The sequence below is a fragment of the Staurois parvus genome, unplaced genomic scaffold (genome assembly GCF_062004578.1).
Source record: "Staurois parvus isolate SC_StPar_1 unplaced genomic scaffold, SC_StPar_1.0 ptg002426l, whole genome shotgun sequence".
NCBI lineage: Eukaryota > Metazoa > Chordata > Amphibia > Anura > Ranidae > Staurois > Staurois parvus.
In genome coordinates, this window is record NW_028320222.1 from 21,787 (window position 1) to 32,500 (window position 10,714).

The following is a 10,714-nucleotide window of genomic DNA, read 5'->3' on the forward strand; positions in this document are numbered from 1 at the left end:
GGGGGGGCTGCAGCTGAGATTCATTCTATGATTCTTACTGAAAACGTACAATAAATTCTGAATTTCCTGAATCTCGGACTTTACCATAGAGAAGATTGGCCTTCCCATCATCAGGGACCATGTAAGGAAGAGGCCAGGGTTCCTGGACATGTGACCGGCACTGAAGCGAGCTGCAGCATTTTCCCCCAGAAAAGGAAAACTTTCCAGCATTTTAATGACCCTTTATTTATCCGCCCCCCATCAAGACTAATGGGATGTATATGAATCGTGCCTGGAGTTCCACTTTAGGTATGTGCTGTGCAGGGAGAAGTTCACCTTTGGGAACACGCTACATATTCCACCTGCCCTGCCTACAAATCCCAGCAGCCTTTGCGGCTGTGACCGTGTAGTCTTCAATGAACTACTACGGCGCTGGGGAGTGCTGGGACAGTTCATTGAAGTTTCCTGTCAGAATATCTGCTTGTCTGTACACCCCCTACACCCCGTACATCCCCTACACCCCCTACATCCCCTACATCCCCATACACCACGTTCATCCCCTACACCCCGTACATCCCCTACACCCCCATACACCCCGTTCATCCCCTACACCCCATACATCCCCTACACCCCGTACATCCCCTACACTCCCTACATCCCATACACCCCCTACATCCCATACACCCCGCACATCCCATACACCCCGCACATCCCATACACCCCGCACATCCCCTACATCTTCTACATTCCCATACATCCCATATACCCCCTACATCCAATACACCTCGTACATCTACATCCCAGTACAACCCCTACACCTTGTACATCTACATCCCCGTACATCCCATACACCTCATACATCCCGTACATCTCCTACATCTCTACACCCCATACATCCCCATACACCACATTCATCCCCTACACCTCGTACATCCCCTACACCCCGTACATCCCCTACACCTCGTACATCCCCTACACCTCGTACATCCCCTACACCCCATACATCCCCTACACCTCGTACATTCCCTACACCCCGTACATCCCCGTACATCCCCTACACCCCGTACATCCCCTACACCCCGTACATCCCCATACACCTCGAACATCTCCTACATCCCATACACCCCGTACATCCCCTACACCTCGTACATCTCCTACATCTCTACACCCCATACATCCTGCACATCCCTACATCCCTACACCCCACACATACCTACACCCTTAATCCCGCACATCCCATACACCCCACACATCCCCATACACCCAGCACGTCCCATACATCCTGTACACTTCACACATCCCATACATTCCCCTACACCCCCTGTACATCCCATACACCTCCTACACCCCGCACACGCCATACATCCCGTACTCCTCCTACATCCCCATACACCCCAGTATATCCCCGTACACCCCGCACATCCCAGTACATCCCTGTACACCTCCTACATCCCCATACACCCCAGTATATCCCCGTACATCCCGTATACCACGTACAGCAAGCAGATATACTGATGGATCTGCAGGAGACCTGCATGGCATCTGTGATCTACTGATTGATGGTGCAATGCTTTACAGGCTCCTTTGGACAAAAAATAATAAATGCACACTTTTTTTACCTGCAAAATAATGTTTAAAAGGTGAACTTATCCTTTAACACACAAAAAAAAAAAGGACACAAGATTTCCATCTGTCAGTTTTCAAAATGCCCGCATGCAATAAAAGAGAGACATCATTAATGCAGACGAGGAATCCCCCCAAGGTGAGGACGCCGGGGTCCGTTCACTAAGCTGTGCGAGTTCTCATACTCATCATATAGCTCGTCTTATCTACGGAAAGGACACTCAGGTGCTGAATCCATATGTAGTTCCAGCTCCGGCCTTTGCTAAGATCTGAAATGACATGAACCCACTCCGGGTCAGGAAAGCAGCCGGCCTGTGTGCAAAAACTGGGCGTGGCTTTCATTGCGCTGAATACTGGCCGAGGCTTAAAGGGACACAGAGTGCAGGAGTCAGTAGTGAGGGATGCAGGGGTCAGGAGTCAGTAGTGAGGGATGCAGGGGTCAGGGGTCAGTAGTGAGGGATGCAGGGGTCAGGAGTCAGTAGTGAGGGATGCAGGGGTCAGGAGTCAGTAGTGAGGGATGCAGGGGTCAGGAGTCAGTAGTGAGGGATGCAGGGGTCAGGAGTCAGTAGTGAGGGATGCAGGGGTCAGGAGTATGTGATGCTGAGGTCTAAGGCCAGTAGGGAGTCAGAGGTCAGGACACAGTGATGCAGAGTTCACAGGTCAGGACACAGTGATGCAGAGTTCACAGGTCAGGACACAGTGATGCAGAGTTCAGGGGTCAAGAGTCAGTGACACAGAGTAGTCAGTGAAGCAGAGGTCAGGACACAGTGATGCAGAGTTCACAGGTCAGGACACAGTGATTCAGAGGTCAGGACACAGTGATGCAGAGTTCAGAGGTCAGAAGTGAGGCAGAGTTCAGGGGACAGGAGTAAGTGAGGCAGAGTTCAGGGGTCAGGAGTGAGGCAGAGTTCAGGGGTCAGGACACAGTGAGGTAGAGTTCAGGGGTCAGGAATCAATGATGGAGAGATCAGGGGTCAGCGATGCAGAGTTCAGGGGTCAGTAGTCAGTGATGCAGAGGTCAGGACACAGTGATGCGGAGTTCAGGAGTCAGTAGTAAGGTAGGCAGAGGTCAGTAGTAAGTGATGCAGAGTTCAGGGGTCAAGAGTGAGAGAGTTCAGGGGTCAAGAGTGAGAGAGTTCAGGGGTCAAGAGTGAGACAGTTCAGGGGTCAAGAGTGAGACAGAGTTCAGGGGTCAGGAGTAAGTGATGCAGAGTTCAGAGGTCAGGACACAGTGATGGAGAGTTCAGGGGTCAGAAGTGAGGCAGAGTTCAGGGGTCAGGACACAGTGAGGTAGAGTTCAGGGGTCAGGACACAGTGAGGTAGAGTTCAGGGGTCGAGTCAGTGATGCAGAGGTCAGGACACAGTGATGCGGAGTTCAGGAGTCAGTAGTAAGGTAGGCAGAGGTCATTAGTAAGTGATGCAGAGATCAGGAGTCAAGAGTGATGCAGAATTCAGGGGTCAGGAGTGAGGTAGAGTTCAGGGGTCAAGAGTAAGTGAGGCAGAGTTCAGGGGTCAGGAGTCAATGATGCAGAGATCAGGGGTCAGGAGTGATTCAGAGGTCAGGACACAGTGATGCGGAGTTCAGGAATCAGCAGTAAGGTAGGCAGAGGTCAGTTGTAAGTGATGCAGAGTTCAGGGGTCAGGAGTGAGGCAGAATTCAGGGGTCAGGACACAGTGAGGCAGAGTTCACGGGTCAGGAGTAAGTAATGCAGAGGTCAGGAGTTAGTGATGCAGAGTTCAGGGGTCATTGGTAAGTGATGCAGGGTTCAGGAGTCAGTGATTCAGGGGTCAGGAGTAAATGATGCAGAGTTCAGAGGTCTGTAATCAGTAATTCAGGGGTCAGTGATGCAGAGTTCAGGGGTCAGTAGTCAGTGATGCAGAGATCAGGGGTCAGGAGTCAATGATGGAGAGATCAGGGGTCAGGAGTCAATGATGGAGAGATCAGGGGTCAGGAGTCAATGATGGAGAGATCAGGGGTCAGGAGTCAATGATGGAGAGATCAGGGGTCAGGAGTCAGCGATGCAGAAATCAGGGGTCAGGAGTCAGCGATGCAGAGATCAGGGGTCAGGAGTCAGCGATGCAGAGATCAGGGGTCAGGAGTCAATGATGGAGAGATCAGGGGTCAGGAGTCAGCGATGCAGAGATCAGGGGTCAGGAGTCAGCGATGCAGAGATCAGGGGTCAGGAGTCAGCGATGCAGAGATCAGGGGTCAGGAGTCAGCGATGCAGAGATCAGGGGTCAGGAGTCAGCGATGCAGAGATCAGGGGTCAGGAGTCAGCGATGCAGAGATCAGGGGTCAGGAGTCAATGATGGAGAGATCAGGGGTCAGGAGTCAATGATGGAGAGATCAGGGGTCAGGAGTCAGTGATGGAGAGATCAGGGGTCAGGAGTCAATGATGGAGAGATCAGGGGTCAGGAGTCAATGATGGAGAGATCAGGGGTCAGGAGTCAATGATGGAGAGATCAGGGGTCAGGAGTCAATGATGGAGAGATCAGGGGTCAGGAGTCAGTGATGCAAAGTGGCAGGTTAGGGTAGTATAGCGGCAGGTTAGGGTTGGCTTGGGGGGGGCACAAATAAAATCTGGGGTGGGGGGGCACAGCCCACCCCAGCACCCCCCTAGATCCAGCCATGGTTTGGACCATTGTGTGTTTTTGCATTTTCTCACCCTCTGAATTGGCTGCTTTTTCTGCCCTCTTCTCTGGACATCACATTGCTAAACCATAAGAAGTTCCACGTGTGGGTGACCTGTAAGCCGTGGCCAGTCGATCGTTGGAAATGCGATTTCAATGTCTCAAATGAGCAGACAGAGCCAGTTGATGAGCATGCGGCACGTGTTCTGTTTTGGTGAACTGACCCTATGCGTCTCTTCAGCCTCCTGTGACATGATCCCCATGGTACTCTTGTTCTAGAAGCTTCCAGTAAATGGAGGACGTCTTACCTTCCATGGGCGTGTTGGGATCGGGCCGGTTAGCAAACACAACATCCACATATTCTAGCTGAAGTCTTTCTAGAGAAGCTTTTAAACCTTAATAACGATTAAGCAGATCATTACCGACACGTTACATACAACATCTCCAGACACGTTACATACAACATCTCCAGACACGTTACAGACAACATCTCCAGACACGTTACAGACAACATCTCCAGACACGTTACAGACAACATCTCCAGACACGTTACAGACAACATCTCCAGACACGTTACACACAACATCTCCAGACACGTTACACACAACATCTCCAGACACGTTACACACAACATCTCCAGACACGTTACACACAACATCTCCAGACACGTTACAGACGACATCTCCAGACACGTTACAGACAACATCTCCAGACACCTTACAGACGACATCACCAGACACGTTACATACATAATCTCCAGACACGTTACATACAACATCTCCAGACACGTTACACACAACATCTCCAGACATGTTACACACAACATCTCCAGACACGTTACACACAACATCTCCAGACACGTTACACACAACATCTCCAGACACGTTACATACAACATCTCCAGACACGTTACATACAACATCCACCCGTACACACTGCTTTGAAAACCTGGATTTGCCATTCCTCAATGGGAAATGTAAAGTGGTTGTAAACCCTTGTGACCGGCCTCAGGTGATACACAGAAATGAAGAAAAAAAAAATAAATCCTCCTACATACGTTGTACCAGTTTATCTGTAGCCTTCTCTGAAAGCAGGGGGCTGCAGCCGAAGTTGCAAGAGCTCTGAGAGCTTATTGGAGGAAAGGGACACACCCTCCTTCACACAGTATACAAGTACAGAGCTGAGGCTGTCAATCACAGGCTGTGTGCTTTAGTAGTGGCGTCCCGAGGCAGGTGCGGGGGGTGTGGCCGGCACCGGGTGACACTGACCACACGGGGTGACACCGGACCCGCTCCCACGAAAAGGTAAGTTGAAAAGCAAGCTGACGATCCCCGCAGGATGTTTCGGATCTGCGGATTGAGCATAATAGGTCGAAGTCTGATCCATTATGCTCCCTGAACCACAGATCTGATCCATCCTGCGGGGATCGTCAGCTTTCTTCACAACTTACCTTTTCGTGGAGCGGGTCCGGTGTCACCCCGTATAGGTTGCATCCCGACAATCCCCGCAGGATGGATCGGATCTGCGGATTGAGCATAATAGGTCAGAGTCCGATCCATTATGCTCCCCAATCCGCAGATCTGATCCATCCTGCGGGGATTGTCGGGATGCAACCTATACGGGGGTGACACCGGACCCGCTCCACGAAAAGGTAAGTTGAAAAGCAAGCCGACAATCCCCGCAGGATGGATCGGATCTGAGGATTGAGCATAATAGGTCGGACTCCGATCCATTATGCTCCCCAATCCGCAGGTCCAATCCATCCTCCGGGGATCGTCGGAGGGGGTGTCACTAAGTGTTACCACACCAGGTGACACCAACCCTAGGGACGCCTCTGTGCTGGAGCTCCCTCTCCTGTCACTTTTTTATCTCTTGGTGTCAGGGAAACTTGTCAGAGGTGACTCATGCTGATAGCAGGGGAAGGAGGCAGCAGACAGATATGGCACTCAGTGCTCTGGACTGAAACAAGGACACACTATAGAGCAGTGATGGCGAACCCGTGGCACGCGTGCCACAACCGGCACGCCGAGCCTTATCTGTGGGCACGCCAGGAGAATACCGTATTTTTCGCTCCATAAGACGCACTTTTTTTCCCCCAAAAAAGGGGGGAAAATGTCAGTGCGTCTTATGGAGCGAATATAGAGCGGCCGGTCCGGTATTTCCACCGCGGCCGTGTCAGAATACCGGGCCGGCCGCTCAGCTCTGCAGTGGGACCTTACCTGTTCCTCTATCCAGCGGCGCGCTGTCTTCCCGGCTTCTGTAGTGTGCGTGACAGCCGGGTCCCAAGTGCGCATGCGCAAGAAGCAGTGCTCTTTGTGAATGGTAAGGCGGTACCTGGGACACATGACAGATCCCAGAAGCCGCCGGACCAATCACAAAGCGCAGTGCTTCTCGCCGAGCGCCCACACTACAGAAGCCGGGAAGACAGCGCGCGGCTGGGTAGAGGAACAGGTAAGATAAAAAAAAAACTCTGCGGAAGTAAGAGCGGGTACCTGTCAAATTCAGGTACCCGCTCCCCCCCCCCCCAAAGGTCAGCAGTCATCTGTACTGTCCGCAGTCTCTGGTCATCCCTGTACTGTCTGCAGTCTCTGGTCATCCCTGTACTGTCTGCAGTCTCTGGTCATCCCTGTGCTTTCCGCAGTCTCTGGTCATCCCTGTGCTTTCCGCAGTCTCTGGTCATCTCCTGTACTGTGTCCGCAGTCTCTGGTCATCTCCTGTACTGTGTCCGCAGTCTCTGGTCATCTCCTGTACTGTGTCCGCAGTCTCTGGTCATCCCTGTACTGTCCGCAGTCTCTGGTCATCTCCTGTACTGTGTCCGCAGTCTCTGGTCATCTCCTGTACTGTGTCCGCAGTCTCTGGTCATCCCTGTGCTTTCCGCAGTCTCTGGTCATCTCCTGTACTGTGTCCGCAGTCTCTGGTCATCCCTGTACTGTCCGCAGTCTCTGGTCATCCCTGTACTGTCCGCAGTCTCTGGTCATCCCTGTACTGTGTCCGCAGTCTCTGGTCATCTCCTGTACTGTGTCCACAGTCTCTGGTCATCCCTGTGCTGTCCGCAGTCTCTGGTCATCCCTGTGCTGTGTCCGCAGTCTCTGGTCATCCCTGTACTGTGTCCGCAGTCTCTGGTCATCCCTGTGCTGTGTCCGCAGTCTCTGGTCATCCCCTGTACTGTGTCCGCAGTCTCTGGTCATCTCCTGTACTGTGTCCGCAGTCTCTGGTCATCTCCTGTACTGTGTCCGCAGTCTCTGGTCATCTCCTGTACTGTGTCCGCAGTCTCTGGTCATCCCTGTGCTGTGTCCGCAGTCTCTGGTCATCCCTGTGCTGTGTCCGCAGTCTCTGGTCATCCCCTGTACTGTGTCCGCAGTCTCTGGTCATCTCCTGTACTGTGTCCGCAGTCTCTGGTCATCTCCTGTACTGTGTCCACAGTCTCTGGTCATCCCTGTACTGTCCGCAGTCTCTGGTCATCTCCTGTACTGTGTCTGCAGTCTCTGGTCATCCCTGTGCTGTCCGCAGTCTCTGGTCATCCCTGTGCTGTCCGCAGTCTCTGGTCATCCCTGTGCTGTCCGCAGTCTCTGGTCATCCCTGTGCTGTCCGCAGTCTCTGGTCATCCCTGTGCTGTCCGCAGTCTCTGGTCATCCCTGTGCTGTCCGCAGTCTCTGGTCATCCCTGTGCTGTCCGCAGTCTCTGGTCATCCCTGTGCTGTCCGCAGTCTCTGGTCATCCCTGTGCTGTCCGCAGTCTCTGGTCATCCCTGTGCTGTCCGCAGTCTCTGGTCATCCCTGTGCTGTCCGCAGTCTCTGGTCATCCCTGTGCTGTCCGCAGTCTCTGGTCATCCCTGTGCTGTCCGCAGTCTCTGGTCATCCCTGTGCTGTCCGCAGTCTCTGGTCATCCCTGTGCTGTCCGCAGTCTCTGGTCATCCCTGTGCTGTCCGCAGTCTCTGGTCATCTCCTGTACTGTCCGCAGTCTCTGGTCATCCCTGTACTGTCCGCAGTCTCTGGTCATCCCTGTGCTGTCCGCAGTCTCTGGTCATCCCTGTACTGTGTCTGCAGTCTCTGGTCATCCCCTGTACTGTGTCCGCAGTCTCTGGTCATCCCTGTACTATGTCCGCAGTCTCTGGTCATCCCTGTGCTGTCCGCAGTCTCTGGTCATCCCTGTGCTGTCCGCAGTCTCTGGTCATCCCTGTGCTGTCCGCAGTCTCTGGTCATCCCTGTGCTGTCCGCAGTCTCTGGTCATCCCTGTACTGTGTCTGCAGTCTCTGGTCATCCCCTGTACTGTGTCCGCAGTCTCTGGTCATCCCCTGTACTGTGTCCGCAGTCTCTGGTCATCTCCTGTACTGTGTCCGCAGTCTCTGGTCATCCCCTGTACTGTGTCCGCAGTCTCTGGTCATCCCTGTGCTGTCCGCAGTCTCTGGTCATCCCTGTACTGTCCGCAGTCTCTGGTCATCCCTGTACTGTTAATTAGTTTGCACTTCTGTACGAGTTGTTTTTTCTAAACCAAAAGCTCGATATTCAGGTTTCATTGCAGTGTTGGCACTTTGAAAGAAATAAGTTGGTTTTGGGTGGCAGTTTGGGCACTCGGGCTCAAAAAGGTTCGCCATCACTGCTATAGAGGGATGTGCTTTGGGGATTACAACCGCTTTACGCCTCATTGGCTGTATGTGTAATAAGGCCAATGTTACATTCTCTGACACCAATGACACATTCGCTCCGTCACATTCTACATCACACAGGAAAGGTAAGAAGAGGGTAAATGGCAGTTATTTTTTGTCTTTACATTTACAAACTTTTTTCTAGGAAATGACCCGGTGGGTGCAGGAAAGTATCTCACAGACATCAGGAAACACAATCTTGTGGTGTTAACGATCACCGACACCAAATCTGACACCGCTGCCGTTTATTGAGTGGTACTCATTTTCGGAAAAACTTCTGGGGGGGGGGGAGGGGGGGGGGGGAGGTTATTTAAGCGGGAATACGGGGGAACAGTTTCAGCACCTCCAACAATGGATGTATGTAAGGGCAAGGGGTGCTGGGGGGTTTATTGGTGCCGGCAGGATCTATTGTTGCTGGGCGGATCTATTGTTGTGGAGGTCTATTGTTGTTGCTCGGAGGGTATATTTTCGCTGGCAGGGATTTAATGTTGAGGGAGGGATCTATTATTGCTGGCTGCTGATAGGGCTACTGATGCTAGCTGCTGGGAGAACTATTGTTGTGGGGGGAGGGGGGTCTTTTGTTGTTGCTGGGGGTCTATTGTTGGGGGGGATCTTTTGTTGTTGCTGGGGGGGTCTATTGTTGCTGGGAGGGATTTACTGTTGAGGTAGGGATCTATTATTGCTGGCTACTGAAAAGGCTACGGATGCTAGCTGCTGGGAGATCTATTGTTGAGGTAGGGATCTATTATTGCTGGCTGCTGATGCAGGCTGCTGGCAGATCAATTGTTGTGGGGGAGGGGGTATTTTGTTGCTGGGAGGGATTTACTTTTGAGGAAAGGATCTATTGCTGCTGGCTGCTGATAGGGCTACTGATGCTAGCTGCTGGGAGATCTGTTGCTGCTGGGAGGTCTATTGTTGTGGGGGGGGTCTTTTGTTGCTGCTAGGGGGTCTATTGTTGCTGGGAGGGATTTAATGTTGAGGGAGGGATCTATTATTGCTGGCTGCTGATGCTGGCTGCTGGCAGATCTATTGCTGTGGGGGTCTTTTGTTGCTGCTGGGGGGTCTATTGTTGCTGGAAGGGATTTAATGTGAGGGAGAGATCTATTATTGCTGGCTACTGTTACTGGCTGCTGGCAGATCTATTGTTGTGGGGGAGTGGGGTATTTTGTTACTGGGAGGGATTTACTGTTGAGAGAGGGATCTATTGTTGCTGGCTGCTGATAGGGCTACTGATGCTAGCTGCTGGGAGATCAATTGTTTGGGGGGGGGGTCTTTTGTTGCTGGGATAAATTTAATATTGAGGGAGGGATCTATTATTGCTGGCTGCTGATGCTGGCAGATCTATTGTTGTGGGGGAGGGGGTATTTTGTTGCTGGGAGGGATTTACTGTTGAGGTAGGGATCTATTATTGCTGATAGGGCTACTGATGCTATCTGCTGGGAGATCTATTGTTGCTAGCGGAGGTCTGTGTTGCTGAATACATCTATTGTTACTGGGGTATTTTGTTGTGGCAGGGGGGGTCCTATTGTTGCTGGGGGAGGGGGGGGTCTGTTGCTGGCTGCAGGGAGTCTGTGTTGTTGCCTTACTTGTTATCAGCAACAAATTTCATGCAAATTACTTAGCACCCCAAAATGATACTTGGTTTTGTAGTCTCTAAAAGGGGTGGTAGTTGGGAGGTGAATAGGGGCGGATCCAAGGGATGGTTCTCAGAGGTGGGTAGGGGGCGGATCCAAGGGATGGTTCTCAGAGGTGGGTAGGGGCGGATCCAAGGGATGGTTCTCAGAGGTGGGTAGGGGGCGGATCCAAGGGATGGTTCTCAGAGGTGGGTAGGGGGCGG

General features: G+C 52.3%; 1 protein-coding gene across 2 annotated transcripts in view; it reads right to left on the bottom strand.

Annotated features, from left to right (window-relative positions):
• LOC149430886 (voltage-gated potassium channel subunit beta-2-like) overlaps positions 1 to 10,714 on the bottom strand; it is a 41,437-nt gene that overhangs the window by 21,361 nt on the left and 9,362 nt on the right. For both annotated transcript variants that reach the window (XM_089665956.1, XM_089665957.1), the window contains exon 5: positions 4,542 to 4,628. In XM_089665956.1, the coding sequence (XP_089522082.1) occupies positions 4,542 to 4,628 (87 nt within the window). The remainder of the gene's footprint in view (positions 1 to 4,541; positions 4,629 to 10,714) is intronic.